The sequence below is a fragment of the Dioscorea cayenensis genome, chromosome 4 (genome assembly GCF_009730915.1).
Source record: "Dioscorea cayenensis subsp. rotundata cultivar TDr96_F1 chromosome 4, TDr96_F1_v2_PseudoChromosome.rev07_lg8_w22 25.fasta, whole genome shotgun sequence".
Classification (NCBI taxonomy): Eukaryota; Viridiplantae; Streptophyta; class Magnoliopsida; order Dioscoreales; family Dioscoreaceae; genus Dioscorea; species Dioscorea cayenensis.
This window is the reverse complement of record NC_052474.1, coordinates 3,769,576-3,789,420: the sequence shown is the minus strand read 5'-3', so window position 1 is coordinate 3,789,420 and position 19,845 is coordinate 3,769,576. Positions and strand designations below refer to the sequence as shown.

The window sequence follows — 19,845 nt, the reverse complement described above, 5'->3', positions numbered from 1 at the left end:
ACCAGCATTGTTTCATGGTGTAATTAATTTTCTAATAATTTGAAAACAATCAAATATTTGGTGACTCAAAACCATTTTCTTTTCTCGCAAGTAGTTCCCGTTTCTTCTTCCTCACCGCGAACCCGAAAATGAGGGTTTTCACGGCTTGCACCCTCTTGCTTCTCCTCCTCCTCCTCTTCCTCTCCTCCGTGGAATCCCATCGCTTTCATCTTCCCAAGTCCGACGGGAAGTATCTCACTGAGGACGAACAATGGCTCGATCAAAGCATCGATCACTTTTCCCCCATTGTAAAATTGCACTCTCGAATCACTCTATTTATTTCTTGAATTTGATCGATTTTTTGTTTTTTTTGTTTTTTTTGTTTTTCTCTTTCAAAGTAGTGTTTCATTATGGATCTTTGTTAAAACGAGTAGCAATTTTGTTTGGAAGTTGTATCTGTTGTTGATTCAGCTTGATGGATGACCGATGACCTAGATGCCTGTGACTATTTGAGTCTAAGAACTGTAGATTTCAAAGGAAGAGTAAAGGATACAGGATTTGTGTTTGATTAGTAAAGGAAGAGGAGTTTTCCTTTCATCTAGCCAAATACAATTTTTTTTTTTTCTTAAAGAAGTTTATGCATTTATTCTCAAAGGAAATTAGTTATCTGTGCACTTAGTTTAAATAGAAGAATACGTAGACTGTGTTAAGAAATGGTAAGCCAACGCAAAAGTCTATAGCTAGCCAATAGTCTGGAGATGGTCAAAATGATATCAACTTTATCATGTGCCAATGAGCAATTTTTGTCATGAACCAAAGTCCCCTCTCAATTGCTATGCTTTTTTTTATCCCATAGACTACTTAGTTTTATTCTATTATAGATAATATTTCAGCTGCTTTCTATTCCAGTCATGCATTTTGGCTTATGTACACAATGCTGTGGTATGACATTTATCTTCTTTTGGAATGCCTTCCATTAAGCTTTTTGTGTTGGTTCTTGTAGGATCATCGTCAGTTCAAGCAGAGGTATTATGAATTTTTGGATTATTACCAAGTTGGGGGGCCCATATTTCTTAAAATATGTGGTGAATCTGCATGTTTAGGAATTCCTAATGATTATACAGCTGTAAGTAGTATATTTTTCAAGTTCCAAGCATTCCTGAGTTATCAGATTTTTTATATTGAATTAGATTGAGAAAGATATCATAGCATGAACTGATGTTGTAGTGATTAACTTGTGAACATGTTATTTAAAGCTTCTTGCAGGCCGGTTGCAGATGTAGACCATGGTACATATATTCTAGTTGTTGAGTGCTGATTGGCCTTTAATGTGCATATTGTGATGTAGGTCTTAGCCAAGAAGTTTGGTGCTGCTTTGGTTTCCCTTGAACATCGTTACTATGGGAAGAGTTCTCCTTTTGATGACTTAGCTACAAACAACCTAAGATATCTTTCCTCAAAGCAGGCTTTATTTGACCTAGCTGTTTTCCGTCAATATTATCAGGTATTTTTTTTTGTTTGTGTCAATCATGTAAATCAAACAGATAGGATTGAATTGGAAATATGTGACTTACCTTGATTAAGCCATTAACTATATGTTGTATGAGGAACAGTTTAAAGGCTCTCTAGATTATAATACATTTTGGGCCTTCAACAAGACTTTGGATGAGAGATATGTTCTGATAGTATTCAGAAGAAAGTTTGTTTTGAAAAATTTTATTCTTCGAATAATTTGCGTGTGGTATTTATGAAACATGAAATGAGCAAAGAGTATTTCTGTTTGTTTTGGACTTTTGAGTTCGAAGTGGAAATTCATGGATAATATTTGGTTGACATTATGAGAAACAGTTCAGGCTAATACTATTATTGAGTTATAAAAGATGACGTCACCTGAATTGGAATTGAAAAACTCTCTGAAATGCCCAAAACATGGGAGTTTAGTTTCTATTAGTTGTTGAATTCCATGCTACGAAAATATAACATGTAATATAGATGGTTTGAAAAATTAGATTGTAGGCATCTTCGTTACTGATATTCAAATTATCACAATAATGGTTTACTTTAGGAAGAATTCCGAAGAAGGTTGGAGTATCAATGTTGATGAAATGGTGAGGTTGGCGGTTCACTTCTTATCTATCATATTAAAAGTGAAGATGTTATGATTACATGGCATAGTTAACATAATCTTTGGATCTCTTGTTTTTTGGGGCATGAATAGTGGGTTCTTTGCTTTGACAGAAAGTAAAATGGCACTAAAAATTTTAGTTGTAGTTTCAAAATTTTGGAAAAAGAATGACCTTGTTTATGGATGAACATGTAAATCCATAAAGGCACGTTCCGTCAGAAGAGATTGATAACAATCTACAACTGTTTTATAGGTATTACATGGAACCATGGTATAATAGTACTACTATGATAAGTTGTGGAGGTGGCTAATACTTTAGGAACCTTCAGTCAGTGTGTTTTGGTTGAGAAAATCCAGGATGCATTGTGCATGAGAACTAGCAATGACAAATGTTGTTTTAATACTGTTGATGTTCATGAGGTTTGATTTAAGTGTCTCTACTCTATAGTCTCGAAGAGTTGATCTCCATACAAACATGTTCATTCAATTCAGACAATGTAGCTAGTTTTTGTTCAGTTAAGTTCCTGCGATTCTGGCTTGCACAAAGTTTTTTGCTTTGTGCCAGCACAGTTATTTCTGATTGTGTGGCTACTATGTGCTAGGATTATAAAAATTCATTCATCTTCTCACATGTAAATTATTTCATATTCTTTGATTATTTATTTACCCATATCTTATATCATTTCTTTGTATGCAACTGTTGATTGTCTTGCAGGAATCTATAAATGCAAAGTATAATCTTTCAAAAGCAGAGAACCCTTGGTTTGTTTTTGGTGTTTCTTATTCTGGAGCACTCAGTGCATGGTTCCGCTTGAAGTTTCCTCATTTGACATGTGGGAGTCTAGCAAGTTCAGCTGTTGTTCTAGCTGTTTACAACTTCACAGCATTTGACCAGCAGGTATAAGGGTTCTTAGTTGTCCTATACACTGAAACATAGTCGTGTGCATCCTATGTTGACCTATTATGATGAGGATATTTGCTATCGTATATTTATATTAATGTCTTTGTGCCCTTTGGTTGTTGTATAATGAGTCCTTCTTTGAGCGAATGGTGTTAAGTTTTCCCCCATTGTCATTTTGCAGATCGGAGAATCTGCTGGTGCTCAGTGTAAAGCAGCACTTCAAGAAATTACTGAACTTGTTGACGAGGAACTTCAATCTGATGGAGGATCAGTGAAGGCTTTGTTTGGAGCGGCTCAGGTAATTTTCACTTTATTATCAGTTTCCTGTTTCAATTTGAAAATTAGTTGTGTCTGAGTTATTTGCAGAATTTTGCCTGAGTAAAGTTTGCAATCCTTTGAGTTTTTTGCTTCAGTGCAGAATTATGCTATTTTCTTATTGTATTTTTTTTTCTAGGATTTGGGTTATTTTGGTAATTTGATTTATCCCAGGTTGTTCTTGGAAACATCGGTTTTCTGCACTAGCATATTTAACTCTTCTCTGGTTTGCAGTCATTGAGCCTATGCTACCACTGATTGCACTACATGCAGCCATCTGCTTAGAATTCTTGACTGGGTCTTTGAATCCATAGCTTATTAAAGCCGGAGTTGCACTGTCTGTCACTGTGTTGTGATACAATTATGGGTTGGCTTCTCAAGTTAACTATTAGAAAATGAATTTTGGGTCACTTTCCAACATATGTGATATGTGTTATATCGGGATTATTCACATCATTCATGGATATTGGTATTAGTCATAATTCCAATGTAAAATTCCTCTTTTCTTTGCTTGCCACCTCGATGCTTGTAATAACAAACTTGCTTGTAACTCAAAGACACTCCTGCATAAGTAACTAGCTTTTGTTAAAAAGATTTCATAAATGGTTTATGTTACAATATTCACAATTACATATTGTATGATGCATCATATTATGCTTCTGGATTTTAGAGTTTAATGTTGAATCCTCAGTAATTGCCTTTTCGAACCCACTTTCATGCATGCCTTTTTTGCCAAACATGACAGAACATTTTTTTGCTGTTGAACATTAACTTTTGGTAAACTGGTTTGCCACTCAAAAAACCAGATCTCAACAAATTATAGTGCAATAAGAATTCAGGTACTATTGTGACATCTGGTAACAGTAGATTAAACCATAATATTATGTTATTATGCATGTGCTAGAATCCCTGAGATTAATTCCTGCAAGAAACTTTTTTTCCATAACTTTACTGTATGATAATTTTTTTAGTTGATTTACCTTGCTCTTTTACTCTTTAGAATCTATCTCATTGCCACTCTGAAAGCAAATAAAAACTGTCTCAGCATTATGTGGGTTAGTTGATCCTCTTCATCTTTCAATGCAGCTGATGAATGATGTGGACTTTTTATACTTTTTGGCTGATGCTGCTGTTACCGCTGTATGCATAACCATACTTTGCTAGCTTTAAGCTTCTGAGAGATAACACCATTTTGACTCAAGCTGTTACATTTTCAGTTTCAATATGGCAATCCTGATGTACTTTGTTCTCCTCTTGTTGATGCCAAAACATCTGGCAAAAACTTGGTGGTAGGTTTCATGTCACTTCATCTCTTATATTTGTTGTGCATATCTGGTTGGTTTCCAGTGCAATTTTATTACAACATGTGGGAATTGTTTTACCTTTTATCTACAGGATTTAGGCAGACTGATCTACCAAGACAATTGATCTTGTATGCATCATCATATATTTGGTTGTGTTACCTTTTGTTTTCTTGCATCGTGGGCATTGCCTTTCATTTTTAAGTTTGAAGATGTGTTGTTGTGTTCAACTCATTTCCTGGGTGGATGTTCTGTGACAAATTCATGGAAGATGGCATGCTGTGGTTAGCCTAACATGTGCTTTGAATTTGTGGTTTTGCAGGAAGCATACTCTAGTTATGTTAAAGATTACTATCTTGGAATCTTTGGTGCTTCAGTTAAAACGTATGATCAACAGCATTTGAAGAATACAACTGTTAGTGACGCGAGTGGTAAATTGCCACTCTGACCTTTTGATTTAGAATGAGGATATTATACTTGTTCCGCCATTTTATTTGTGTTACATTGCTTTTAATTTCTAAATTACTATCTGTTGGCCTCTGGATCACTCAGGGGATCGGTTATGGTGGTTCCAAGTTTGCAGCGAAGTAGCTTATTTTCAAGTCGCACCTGAAAATGACACCGTTCGTTCACCAAGAATTGACACACAGTATACTTCCCCCAAGCATTCATTCTTTTATAAGTTTCGAAATTTATGTCAAGATATTTTCTGCTGCATTCGAAATATGGTATTGTGAATGTTAAAGTACTACTGAGTTAATACATTGCCAGAATGCTTGTTCATCCTGCTTTCTATCCGTGATCTATAAACCACATCATGTCCTTGGATGGGTTAGCAAAAAGAAGCATAAAAAAGAGATCATAGAAATATGTAAAGAATTTAGATAAAGAGATGTTAAATGTCATTATTGTGCCATTTTTTATCCTCATCTTTGCTCCGAATTTATCGTCTTTGTTTGTGTGAATTTATTGTCCTTTTTAATGTTTTAATAGCACTTTCGAATGAGATTAATGAAGAAAAAGGTGTACATGGGGGAGTAATGATTTCCTTGTGTACTTGTAGTAAATGTCAGAAAGCTAACCTGGATCATATATGTGTATATATATATATATATATATTTCTCTCTTTTAATACGGAATCTGCATATCTTTTCAACAAGTTATTTCATTGAGGCACAGATATACAGAAACCACTCACTTTAGTGACAGTGTTGTCCCTGATTAAGAAATCCTAAAATACTTAGGCATCTGTTTGCAAAACTTTTGGCAATGTGAATGACGGCAAGGTGTATATGTGAGCATCAGGGCAAGACCTACTTTTTTGTTTTCTCTGTAAAGTTATACATTTTATATACATAAATATGTACCCATGATATATCCTGTGTTTCTTTACAAGTGAACCCTTTGTTCTGAGCCAACATTCTATTTTGACGTCACAAAATGATCTGTTTATTGTTAATATATTGAGATATATCTGTATTAGATGAGACTTGTTATATGCCTTAATTATTCTATTACCCTAAACTGCATCTTAATTGATATTTATAGGTACCACCTGAACCTCTGCAAAAATGTTTTTGGTGAAGGTATCTACCCGGATGTGGACATGACTAATTTATACTATGGAGGCTCAAAAATTGCTGGTGCACCTTTTCTTCTTAATATTTCCTTCTTTTTTCAGTTCTTTTTATTTTACTCTGATTTCATCGATCTGAACTGTGTATTTCTTGAACCAAATTCATAATTGTTCATTAATCCTGCCCAGTGGTCATGTTGGGTATGATTTTTAAAATTATTCATTCCATTATTTATAGGCTCTGGTCCATTTCTTTCTTCCAGAAGCATCATCCCTTACTAGAATGGAAGTATATTGAGAGTCATTTATTTTCTTATAATGCATGATTAATGTTTTCCAGTGGTCCTACTCATGTTTCCTGGTGATCCTTAACCTGTCTTTTTAAGGTTTAAAAGCACTTTAGTGCAGGTACGCGCATAGTTTTTACTAATGGCTCGCAGGACCCCTGGCGGCATGCATCCAAGCAAACATCATCTCCAGATTGTGAGTATTACAACATTTCAGTGGAAACTTATTCACTGTGGAATTTGTATGATTAAAGTACATTTTGTTGAAACATGCACTCTTCAAAGTTGGCTGCTGCAGACAAGACTTTTTTTTCTTCTTGGTTATCATAAGCATTCATTTCAAATTTTATTCAAAGTGTAAGACATTCACTGATGTGTTCCAAGATTTCGATCATGGTGCTTATTTTCTATGGCTTCCTTCTTGATCTTAGAGGAAATCACTGCAAATGAAGAAAAGATGCTGTAACTATTTGTTTGGGATTAAAATTTAAAACAATGTGGTTTGCTTACATGCCCAGCACATTTCACATAATTACTTTACATGCCTTAGTGTACTGAGACAGTTTTAAAACTTGCAGTGCCTTCATACATCATCAACTGCCATAATTGTGGGCATGGGACTGACTTGAGAGGATGCCCCCAGTCTCCTTTGAACATTGAAGGTAAACTAGACCATGTCTGTATGCCTTTTGCAAATTTTAGATTTTTTTTTGGATTGTATCTGCTGCATGAACTGATTTTGTCAGCAGATTTTTCCTATGGCATTCTCACTAAAATTTTATCAGTGTAATATGTGGGTTTGGATATTTGGCAATGGTGAATATGGAAATAGTTTTCAATTTGGAATTTCTTTCATGTTTTTTATTGTTAGTGCAGTTGAATGCTGTAATCTAATATACCAAGTATGCCCTCAGGTAATGCTGAAAACTGTTCTTCCCCTGAAGCTGTGCACAAAGTTAGACAGGAGGTCATAAATCATATTGACTTGTGGCTTTCAGAATGCAAAGGTACATGTTGGAATTCTACCTTATAACTATTTTATTGCCAGAATAGACACTTATTTGAGCTAATATGCATTGTATATGCATTAATCAGGGAAATGATCCTTGGATTTCACTTTTATGTTAAGGTTCACCTAATATACAATTTGGTGCTCCCTTGGGCATATTGGGATCTAGGCTGCAAGATCATTCAAACTATCAGTAGAGTTATGCCTACCCAGCTTGAAGTGCTATCCTAAAAGTTGTTTCAGCATTTTAACGGCGCTAACCTTGACTAATTGTGTTCTTCCTTAAAAAGTGGATGGGTTGGCTAAAATTTTATAACTGGTGATGTCTTACGCAAATGTTTATTTTTTTATGATTGCAATGTTTGTAAAGTTTGATTCCCTTGAACATCAAATTTGAATTTTCCTTGGATGAATTTTCTTTAAATTATTTGCTGTTTTGTTGTTAAACCAAGACTCATTATCATGCTGTTGGATAACAACTAGAGAGTTTTGACCATCCCGTTGTGTTCATTCAAAACTCCTCATTGGAAACTGATCAGCACTTAATAGTATAGTCAGGATTTCTCCTTTGTATGGTACAGATCTTTATCTCAAAAGTTTGATATTATTATTTTTGGGAAAACAAAAATCATTCTTAGCAACTTAATGACGTGTTTGGTGTCAATATTTTAAGAATTCAATGTAATGGACAAATTAATAATCGGTCAATCCTAACTAGCTTGTGAACCTTCGACAAAAACATTTGCTCAAATCTTCATTTCTATGTTTCTTATATGTTGGATGGCGATGTAGTTTCTGAAAGCAGGTGGAAATTGAATCTTTTGTAGGAAAAAGAAAAGATGAAAAACATATTTGTAAACAGAAATGTTACTCATTACCAGGCTGATCATTTAGGTATCTTCTCTGTTATATTCCCTTGGAACTAGTAAGCGTGACAATTTATCTGTTTGGTCGTCAGTTTTGAAGTCTGATGCTTATTGTGCATAAAACTATCATATTTGATATATGAAGTAACTGCACCACCATTTGATGAAGAATTGGTGTATTAGTCAATGGCATGCATATGATCCTTTTTTCCCTTTCAGTTTCGTGTTTGATATTTTACTAAGGAATATGGGCTATTCACCTTGTAATCAGCTTGTATTACCTGTGCTATGTACATATCCTGAACTTGCTTTTATCCATGCAATCTTGATATATTTAATTCTCTATTTTTTCAAGGGATGGTTCCATCAGCATATTTTTTGCTAATAGTGAGTTCCTTGACCAGTGATGTCATGGCCCACCTAGGCACCAAGGCACAGTGTTGTTGTCTAGGCAATGTGGCTTCAAACAGGCGCAAGCTTTTTTGCGTTTTAAAGCGCCTTTTGCTTCTTCGCTTAAGTTTGAAGTTGGCTGTTGATGGTTTTTTGGATTAGTTTTAGGATAAAAATAAAAAAGGACATATATATTTAATGTTGTTTTAGACTTTTAGTAAACAGTAAAATTTTGGGAAAAGGTACCAGCCAACCCATATTAAATTAGGCGTTTAAGATTTTAATAAAAATTAGTCAACTATTTCCAAGAATTTGACTTAGCCAACCACCCATATTAAAAATTTGGATTAGCCAATTGGTCATATGTAATTTAGTCTTTTGAATATCATTCATCGGATGGATGCACGATTAGAAATTAGAAATTAGAATTTAGAACTAATTGGACATTTAATCTTAAAGCAATTTTTTTTTCTTTGGTTTCTATGTTACTTTAGAGTTTTAATACTTATTATATTATATTATATTAAGTACTTCTTCCATTCCAAAATACATGTTGTTTTAGGAAAAAAAACTTTATTCCAAATAGTTGTCATTTTATAATATCAAGGCAATATTTATTTATTTTTTTCCAATTGTACCTATTTTCAATTTTCTAAGTTATATAAACGAAGAGAGTAATATTTATAATCCCAAGAGAAATATATGGTTTCAAAAGAGGAATAGTTTAGTAATTTGATTGTTTTTTATGTTAAAATTTAGATAACATAATGTTATCTTTAATTTTTGTGCAACATCCTTAAACGACATGTATTTAGGAACGGAGGGGCTATATAATTTTATTTTTTATATTTATTTATAAGTGTCTTCACAACGGCAGTTGGGTGATATTTTTTTGCCTTGTGCCTCAGGTGATATAAGGGTTCTAGTGCCTAGAGTGCGCCTTGCGGCTTTGACAATACTGTCCTAGTAGACTTTTGTTTTCTTTTAATCTCATTGCTTCCTTATATGTCAGGTACTGATGATGAGCCAGACATGTTCTTTGCAGCAAGAAGCATGGTTTCTTCTGAGTGACATGGACATAAAGATGCTTGGAAACCACTTTTTACCAAAAACAAGAGGAAGACTGAAGAAATATCTTATATGGACATTTTAAGATATGCTCATTAAGCTGTGTTGATGATACCAACTAAAATTTATATATTGGTCTTTCAATAATGGTTCTAAAATGACATATTTAGATGTGAGCAGCCCATGAATTGTGCCCCAGCTCTTAAATTTATTGTCTGGCCTTTTTATTTCTGTAAACTTGATTACTAGGCTGGTAATTTTTTTGATATTATCGATATTAGTCAAAGCATGCATATCATTGGTCAACAGCTCTAGCTCCTTTCTAGTCAGAAAACCACCAACAGAAGAACTCCATTATTCAAACCGGCTGCATCTGGAGAATTTGCTTTAGCAATCTTTCTGAAAACCTTGGCAGAGATAACTGGATGTGCGCCAAGGTGGGAAATTCCTTTCATTCCAAATATAGTTATGGGCTGTTTCTACAGTTATTTGTGTTTTGACTTCTAATTTCAGTCAGGATGACATAGACACTGTCTGTTCTCTTGCAGTCTCCAGGATATCTTTTTCAGGGCAACTTAAAAAGACTACCATTTTGTGGGATTTGCCAGTTTCCGAGACTCAATCGAGTCGCAGTTCCTATAGATCAATTTGAAATGTGGAGCTATGGATTTTCCATGTGTTGTCAGGTACAAACTCATGTTTTAATATGAAATGTGCAGATGTCTCTAGATTCTCCCATGATGGTTTTGTTTATTCCCTGTGTCTGCTGAGTGCTGACATCCATCTGGTTCTTAGGTTTCCTCGCACTTTGTTTTCTCGATTCATGTGCTTCTCTCCCTCTTCTGTTTTATATTCCCACAACTAACTTAAAACATGTTCGAAGTCCAGAAAGCTGGCAATGATAATAGTAGTACTTGTACCTGTGCATGAACTATTAAATTCAGGATGCAGGTATTTTGATCCAACTAGGTATAGCTTTCAATTAACAATTTTTATTTCTGAATTTTTTTTATCTTGGTAATTTGTTGCAATAATATAGACTTAATCAGATTAGACATAGCATTTTATACATATTCCAATGTTTATTTCTGAATAGCTGAACTGCTCAAGATAGCCAAGTTATCAAAAGCAAACCAGAGTCTCACCCGTAAGGACTGTTAGTAGCCAAAGTTGCTACTGAAGCCAAAACAGAAAAGTTTCTCATGGTTTGTAAGGGGGTGTTTGGTTGCAAGGCATGGATTGGAAATCATTACTTGGGGATTCCAATGCCTTGTTTGGATAGCCATGCATGGGAGTGAGAAAGGAATGAATGAGGAATGAGGGAGGAGTGAGAGGTGAATGGCAATCCTCCCAAAAATGGGAGGATTGCTCATTCCTCTCAAACTCCTTGGGGTGAAATATCATATTTGCCCCTCTTATTTAATAAATAAAATAATAATTTAATTTAATAATAATTAAATATATAATTCTAATAATAAATAATGATTAAAGTAAAATAATAATATCTGATAAATAAATAATAATTTAATTTAAATAATAATTAATTAGGTTATTTGAATAATAAATAATAATTAATGTGAAATAATAGTAACTACAAATTAAATATAATAATCGATTTCAAATAATAATTAAATAAATAAATTTAACAATAAATAATAATTAATGTAAAAAATAATAACTAATAATTAAAAATAATAACCTAGTTTAAATAATAATTAAATAGATCATTTTAATAATAAATAATAATCAAAGTGAAATATTTAGCAAAATGAAAATAACAACAATAAAAATATTTTAAAATTAAAAAATAATTATTATTTATTATAATAGATAATTATTATTTAACATAATATTTTTTCCTTATTAACTTGTATTAAGGGTACAAAAGTCTTTTTACCACAAATTTTTTTCTTTTACTTTTCTCATTCCCAATGAATTACTCTCTCATACCTTCTAACCAAACATAGTTTTCCTTTCATTCCTAATCCATTCCCCCTTATTCTTATTCCTATCTTATTCCTTATCAATTCCATTCCTTGCAAACAAACAGCACCTAAATCTGGCGCAGCCAGAAAGGGAGAGATGTTAATGGACTTTATATGAATGGTTTGTGACAAATATTCCCTTCTTGGCTTCTTCTGACGCACCCTTTGTCTGTGTACTTCCTGAGCTGCATACGAGTGTAGGACTTGGTATGGATGGGCGCTGCATCGTGAGCAACCTTCATGATCTCCGGGCGCCCTCGCTGTGTCTTCACATAGGTGTTTTTTATTTATTTTTTGGGCCAAGATGAGCGGCTAGGCCACTAAGAAAAACATGGGCATACACAAATCTCAGCGGAGTAAATAGGGGTGAGGCCCGCACACACTTGTGCGTTGGGACCATCCACACACAACCACTACTCACACTCCTAGAAATGCGCCCTCACTTAAGATTCGAACTCTCACCACTTGTGAAGGGTTCTAATGGGGATTCGACTACTAATAGATCACTTGGTCGTTAGTCACACAAGTGTTTTTGAAAGCTCTTGTTTATGTTAATGAAATGTGCCATGATTGGTGCTTTTGGTCATCAGATTGAGGTTTATGGCCCACTTTTCATTAGCTGCATCCCTTGTGAAGATTTGGGAAGTATAATCAGCATCATACTCTGCTTGAAAAGGATCAATTCAAACATGATGATGTTCTCTTAAGGCGGTAGGAGATCTCTGCCCCACCCTTCTGTGCCATCTCCGGTACCATGCTCTCCGGCAATAATAGCATGCTTCAATGTATTTTTTTTTACTTGTGAGATAGCATCATACAAGCAAGGAAGGCCGCAAACAGGCTCCTTCACAGCCAGTGCAGTGGGACTGATGAGGATGCCGACTGTGCTTTTGGTCAGTTGCACTAAACTAAGATGTTTAGCACAATGTGTATACTTTTTATCACAATTCCTCGTTTTTGTATTCTCTGACTTTATCTTTCAACTGCTATGATCAAATACTTATGAGATATATATATCACAGTGTTAACGAGCCCATCAGTATCAGTGGTGGTGTGCACAGACTGTGGTGGCGGAACAAGAAGGAACAGCGAAAGAGACAGGCTGGTGAGAAGGGACCGGTCCTTGATCAAGTCGTTCTTGTTTATCAGTGGTGAGGAATTAAATAGTGATGAAGATGCCTTCTTTTATATATATTAAAAACTTGAGAATGAGATCAAAGATGCGGAACTCATTGGCTCACTTGAGTCGATCAAAGAGCATCCTTCATTCCTTCTCATTTTACGACAAGATGATGGCCCCAGAGACGTGTTGTATTAGGTTGGCACTAGTTATTAATTAGCCAATTCCCTGATTAGACATGTTCCTTGGGAGCATAAACTGAAGCTTCATTGCCTTTAGTCCGCTAGAAGCCCAGATTTATGATCTTCTCAATGTGGAAAACACTGATATTTAAGTTTTTTTATTTGTTATTTAAACAACACAATTTATATATATATATATATATATATTAAGTGTTTGGAAAATGGTTTTGTTCTATATACTACTTGAAAAATTGTCTAATTCCTTTTATTTTTTTTTAAATCTAATTCCTTATATACTGGAGAAGAATAGTTATAAGTTTTTTTTGGGAAATTCTATAAATAAAAAAATATATATATATTACTAAAATAAATCAAATAAAACTCTGGTCCATCATGCTTGCACTTACGTTTGACGGTCAAAGTAAAAGTCAGCATTTCTCAATCTGACCCACGTGCGAAACACACTTACCCGCCTTTCTCACATTTCTTGTTGAATAAGAAAACAAAGAATCACATTCCAGGAAGTCTGCTCTTGTTTCCCGATCTCTACGCCCGCGCATCGCCTTCTCCCACGGCTCTCAATCCACGAATCCAAAGCAACAAGAACTCAATCTCTGAGCTTTGATTTCCAGAGATGAAGTCTTGAGGCATTTTCCATAGCCTCGTCTTTCTTTGGATTCCTTTAGGATCAGAGAAACCCTTGTTCTTCGTATCGATGCATTCGTTGATTTCTTTGAGACGAGCTGTAGCGCTGCTCCGGCCGATCCCTTCGCCGAAGCCGGAATTGGCCGCACTTGGTGGTATCCGCTTCTGGTCTGGTCTCGTCAAGGCTAATGGAAATAGGGCTTTCCTCGTTGACACCTTGGCTCTGGTAAGCGGCTATTTGCCATTGTTTTTTGGGTGGTGTGGTGAAATTGCATTAATGGTGTTTGGTGAAATGGCTTAGTGAAGGTCAGGAAGCTAGAGGCGCAAGGGTTGCCGACTAAGCATGCAGAGGCGATAACCTCGGCTGTTACTGAGGTTTTGAACGATAGTCTCCAGAATGTTGCGCAGTCCTTTGTGTCCAAAGAGGAAATGCAGAAGGTTGAGTTTCTTTTTTCTTTTTTACTTTTTAAGCTTTTGTTTGTTGGTGTTGGGTGGATTGTTGATGTTTGTGTTTTCTGTTTCTTGGGTTCCTCAGAGCGAACTGTTGCAGGATGCCAATCTCTCCAAGTTCAAATCGCAAGTCCAAAGTTCACAAGTATGGTTTTTTATGATATATTTCATGTTTTTATTTTTATTTTTAAACTGTGTATAATTTGATTTGTTTTGTGTGGAATTGATTATGAATTTAGTCAGCGTGCTAGTTATAATTGAATTTTGCTTTTTACTCACGATTATATATCTTCTGAAATGAAGTGTTATTAAGAATCAGAAGCTATGTGTTTGTGTTGATTGTTTTGATTCATGCTTAAAGGCTTAAACTAAACTATGAAAGATGAGAAATGAGTTGGGATCTATGATTGCTGCTTTGAATTGTTGGATTTGCCTATAATTGTCAAACTCAGGGAAATAAGATTTCATTCATGTGTAGCATACTTGCAAGCCACCATTTTAAATGAAGTTCCGACATTCTGAAATAGATGTTCATTTGGATGGATATAACTAATATCGAGACCTAAAAATTTTACCAAGTGATAAGTTTGAAGTTTGATAGGGCTGTGAAGTTATCTTTGAGACATTACTTCCTTTGCTGGTGTTGACTAAGCACAAAATCAGTTCACTATTTTGAATAAGAATAAGCAAAATGTTGACGCACAAACCTTAAATGAAAGGAAATTTGGTGGAAGACTTGGTTTTAGGCAACCCTTACAATCACCCCCAGGAATTTTGAAGAAGGTTATCTTGCGGATGCATGAAATGAGGTTCCTTTACTGTTTGATAGATGTTTTGTATGAAAGCAACTTCTTTTCTAGAATGCACAATAAAGACTCTGTGAAGTGGTTGGGTCATGTGAGCTTTCGTGGGGAATGGTATGGATGTGAATGCTCTTATTAAGAAAAGGATCAGAAGAAAGCTTTTGAATATGAGTAGTGATCCCACAGACTCGAGTCCGTGGGATCACTACTCTTTGAATATGAGGTTGCCCTAAAGTTTTCTTTGAGAGTGTCTTATATGATGACTTGAGGCAAGTTTTTGGATTGATGGAGAAACACTATAGCTTCTCTGTCTTCTCCTCTTTCTTTTTCACTGTTGTGTATCACAGTGAAGTTCTTTTATTGTTAGTGAACAGAGGTTGCTGACTACTTTGCCCTGTTTTTATTCTTTAATGCAAATATTTTTTTTTCTGTAGAAAATCAGTGCCAGATATGGAACAAAACAGTAGGGAAACTAATCATACAAACTCTGATCAAGATATTTTGCAGATTGAGAATAAGATTTTCATCATACAATTGGATAAATAGGAGATTGAAATTTCAGGAACAAAAAAACTACAGTAGGAATCTGATTTTGGGATAAGGTAAATCAATCTTACAAGTTTTTGGCTGTCATGTTCTGGCAAAAGTAAAAATGTAAGTTATGCATGCTTTACTTGCTGCAAAGATGGAGGCCAACTTTTTTTTTTATATATCTTAAAGGAAGTATGAATACTTGAGGATAGAATTAAATTCTTTTGGAATTGCAGATGTTGAATATTCAGAATGAGACCAAAGATCATTGCTTGGTTTGAATTAGAAAGAGACTAAAAAGAGCATCAGTTTTTGGCTTTTGGATACCATTTATGACCAACCCTAGGAACCTACATGAATCAAAGTTTCACCAATTTTTATTGGAGATGACTTTCCCTGCTTTTGTTCAGTTTGGGTTTTGTTTTTTATTGGCCATAACTTCATTTTTGGGATGCACAGTCCCTCATTTTTGTAATTACTTATGGCAAATAGAATTACAGATACATCTTGCCTTGTGTTCGGATTACCACTTTTTCATGCTCACATGGCAAACCACCATCATCATCTACTACTATTTTTTCACATATTATGCTTTTCAATTATGGATTTTTAAGAAGGTTTGGAGTCTAAAATGAAACTTATAGTCTGCATTCTCAAGCACAATGTTGTATTGCATTTGCAAGCACAATGTTGTATTGTATTCTAAATGTTTGAAATATTCATTTAATAACATTTCTTCTTTGACAAATTGTTTGAAGCAGTTGTTCTATGCACATATGTTTTATGTTTTCATGACAATCTTCGTATATATTGTGAGGAAGAAACTTACCTTAGCAAGATTTGCATATAGGCAGGTACGAGGACTAATTGCGGTATCTGACCAATCATCTAACACATAGTTAGCATGCTATCAGTGCAAGAACCTATAATTCATGTAAATGCACTTAATTCTTAGCTAAATTTTGAAAATTTTCCATTCGACTGAAATTAGAGCAAGCTGGATAAGAATTCTGTTGTTTTACCCTAGACATCCATGCATTACTTCTGCTTTCATGGCTTAGCCCACGCATGGTGTTGTGTCCATTAACAAGACTTCTTGTTAATCATATGTATACCTACACCAGTGCATAGATGAAACAAAATCTTTGTATAGTCAGCAAATTGCCATCAGGTTTTGATACACCCTCAAACAGCCAAAATATAGATTTGATAAATTACTTACGGATGTATGCAGGTGGTAGGTGGGCAATGAAGTGATATAAACTCTATCAAGATAAGATGTTATGCCCCTCTTGTTGATTATTTCTCTTATTCTTGATGCTCAGCATACATGGCATTCTCTAGGATTATAGAGTAATAAATCAAATCAATATAAAATTGAGAACAAGATAATATCCTAAAGATAAATTCTCAAGCTAAAACAAATAATATCCACTGAATAATCATTTCAGCAAGAATACTTAATAATCTCTCTATTGTAGAGGTCATTTCGTTTTTTATTACTGCTGTATCTTTTTTGTGGTTGAAAAATTCAATCATTTAGTATAAGTTTGAAAGAAAATAAGTATCAAGTCAACTTTGTGTGAGGAGATACTATATTACTATGTGAAAATCATATTTTAGATCAAATTTTTTATTTTATATTTTAAATCTCTCTTCTCAGTGATTATTGTATCTTTTTGCTACAGGAGCACCATTTTTCTTTACTGCAACGTGAGACTGAGAAACTTAGGGTCGATATAGAGAAAATGCGCAGTGAACTAAAGTATATTTTTAATTCTCATATAAAACAACTTTTTAATACGGCTTACATTTTTTGTTTCAGAACTCCCATCAATCTTTTTAACAGATATGAGATTGATAAAGTTACAGCTGGACAACGTCTGGATCTGAACCTAGAGAGAGGGTAAGAGTAAATTCATTCATTCTTGTGTTTTGTTGTTTTGTTTTTCTTATTTATCTAAACTGCTTTCATGTTATATCTAGGAAATTTTATATAGTGTAATGATGGGAAAAGAGAAATGTGGTTACTCCTTGAGTTTTTGCATTTATATATATATATGTGTGTGTGTGTGTGTGTGTGTGTATGTTGGATGTCAAATCATTATTCAACTTTATTTTTGTTGATATCTATCTAACAAGCCTACTTGCTTTGTCTATGCTTACATTTTTTGGGGTAAGACCTGTCCCTTGATAAACCTATTTATGCATCCAATTAACTGGGCTTGCCCACCTTGCCCTCTCTTCTTAAATCTCTCCTCAAGTGGTATGATTGGGCAATGGCTGATTCATAATAATCTTGTTCAAATCTAGTTGTTTGGTGCTGATCATCTATTCCCTGCTTCTCTTGAATCCCATTCTTTTCGCTGCATACTACCTAGCACCAACACTAAAGGGCAAGGAAGTAAACTGTCAGAGCTTTCTATAGATGTTTTTCTTTTTCCTGTTTTTTTTTCAAGATGTTCTTTGAACTACTGGTTGTGCTGTCATGGTTTTCCATTTTTAACTTTATAATGCACTTAAATGCAGGCGCATACGTGATGAACTTGCCAAGCAAAACTCAGGAACCATGGAACTCACTACCAAGCTTGACCGGGTATGGTACATCTTGTTATAAAAACAAGTTTTCTTACATGGTATTGAATTGTGTTTTTTCTACTCTGTCAACAGGAAATTCATGCATTAAGGGCTCAACTGGAAGCAGCAAAATATGATGTTATTAAATACTGCATTGGTACCCTTGTTTCAATCTCTGCTGTTGGTCTGGCTATTGCCCGGATAGTGATGTAGTATAGAAGCATTCTTTCTCTCGGAAATTACCTTGAAACCCCCAGAATTAGAAAATACCATTTTGTAGCATTCATTAAGTGGTAGCACAATAACACATCACTTTCCTATTTTTTAGATTCAAATTGAAAGAACTATATATGCAGTTGAACTACTTTTTTTATTTTTATTTTTTCTGCACCGTGGCTATTCGTTTGGGATGGTGTTATGATTTTGTTAAAATTGAGACAAAGTTCACCTAGGAAGACTAAAGGGTGATTAATGCTCAATTTTGTGTAATGAAAATTAAGGGGACAAAAAAAAGAAAACAGCCCTGGCTAGCCTTTTGTCTAATGAAAAGGTATTTATGCCTGCTTTGTGAATAATACATAACTTGAGCATCTGTTATCTTTATACGTGTAACTGTGTAAGCACAGCTATGGTAATCCTGATTGATTATTATGGTATTTCATTGTTTTCACTGTTTCACCACAACACAAAAATGTCTTTTGGTGACACAGCTGTTCTTCTATCTTTAACATGTTTATTCAATGTTGGAGTTTAGAGCAAGGGTGGGTGGGCTCTGTTTTGCAGACTTGATACTAAACTCCATTGAATTCTTTGTTGGAAGGTAGACATCATCAGGTCATGTTAAGTACCTTTCCTGATTTGTATGAAAAGACAAAGCAGCAGTCTAAATTTGAGACCCCTTAGGCTTCTTGTATACACAGCAGAGCTGCAACATTGCATTCACTATTCGGGCATTGTTATTCGAGTAGTGATCCCACGGACTCGAGTCCGTGGGATCTAAAGCGCAACCGAGACGTGGCTGCACAGCAGCCACGCCTTTTGCTTTTTATAAAAAACTATTTGGGCATTCGCTTCAACCAGTCCAACAGCGACGACAGCCACCGTTTCTCTCCGCAGGCCTCACCGAGTTGCATAACAAAGAGGAAAAAACAATGAGAAAGGGAAAGAAGCTATTAGTGTGGTTAAAGCAAATGTCCGGAATACCCTTTATTTATTATTATTATAGTTTAAGCTTCATGGAGACTGGCAAAAATAGTTTTTTATAAAAAGCAAAAGATGTCGGTTGCACTTTAGATCCCACGGACTCGAGTCCGTGGGATCACTACTCTTGTTATTCTTGTTTGCTTGCTTGAACTAAAGGTTTCAGAGTTGGTGTTGAATTAATTCTTTTTCCTCATCTGGTGGTGCTCATTTCCCTCCATAGTTTGTCCTCTTTTTTCCAAGCTGCTATCTCATCATCACATCATCATCTCTTCATTTCTCTTCGACATCAATGCTGATATTTTGTCCAACTGGAATAAATGGTTCCCTTTTTAAGTAATTTCTAAGAAAAGCTCCGTTGTTTATTCAAATCAGCATGGGATCCACAAGCTTCATCTCCTGTGGGTTTTAACTTTTAAGGGTTAGTGCTAAACCTTGAGGTCTCATGGTTGCTAGCACAACAACAAATCAGATGGTTGATGAGTGATTCATTTACTGATGCTCATCTTATTTTTGGTTGGTTTCATAAAGGTTG

At 34.9% G+C, this 19,845-nt stretch overlaps 2 protein-coding genes across 6 annotated transcripts; both read left to right on the top strand.

Annotated features, from left to right (window-relative positions):
- Positions 1-51: 51 nt before the first annotated feature.
- LOC120258265 (probable serine protease EDA2) lies at positions 52-10,085 on the top strand. Of its 4 annotated transcripts, none has more exons than XM_039265617.1 (14): positions 52-287; positions 983-1,105; positions 1,328-1,483; positions 2,805-3,002; positions 3,187-3,303; positions 4,407-4,460; positions 4,538-4,609; positions 4,944-5,052; positions 5,174-5,270; positions 6,170-6,264; positions 6,606-6,680; positions 7,063-7,146; positions 7,399-7,491; positions 7,614-7,906. In XM_039265617.1, exons 1-14 carry the CDS (start codon positions 129-131, stop codon positions 7,688-7,690), a joined length of 1,509 nt encoding a protein of 502 aa, XP_039121551.1. In that variant the 5' UTR covers positions 52-128; the 3' UTR covers positions 7,691-7,906. The 4 variants fall into 4 exon arrangements, with proteins under 4 accessions (XP_039121551.1, XP_039121554.1, XP_039121553.1 ...); XM_039265620.1 differs by having other exon boundaries at positions 7,580-7,906; XM_039265619.1 differs by lacking the exon at positions 7,614-7,906 and adding an exon at positions 9,762-10,085 and having other exon boundaries at positions 53-287.
- Positions 10,086-13,591: 3,506 nt separating this feature from the next.
- On the top strand, positions 13,592-18,629 carry LOC120258266 (protein FMP32, mitochondrial-like). Of its 2 annotated transcripts, XR_005535968.1 has the most exons (8): positions 13,592-13,975; positions 14,056-14,187; positions 14,285-14,344; positions 17,222-17,298; positions 17,383-17,439; positions 17,847-17,937; positions 18,063-18,129; positions 18,204-18,337. XR_005535968.1 is itself a non-coding variant. In XM_039265621.1 (7 exons), the coding sequence occupies exons 1-7, from the start codon at positions 13,820-13,822 to the stop codon at positions 18,321-18,323; spliced, it is 669 nt and encodes a 222-aa protein (XP_039121555.1). In that variant the 5' UTR covers positions 13,597-13,819; the 3' UTR covers positions 18,324-18,629. The 2 variants fall into 2 exon arrangements, 1 of the variants encoding a protein (XP_039121555.1); XM_039265621.1 differs by lacking the exon at positions 17,847-17,937 and having other exon boundaries at positions 13,597-13,975; positions 18,204-18,629.
- The last annotated feature ends 1,216 nt before the right edge of the window (positions 18,630-19,845 follow it).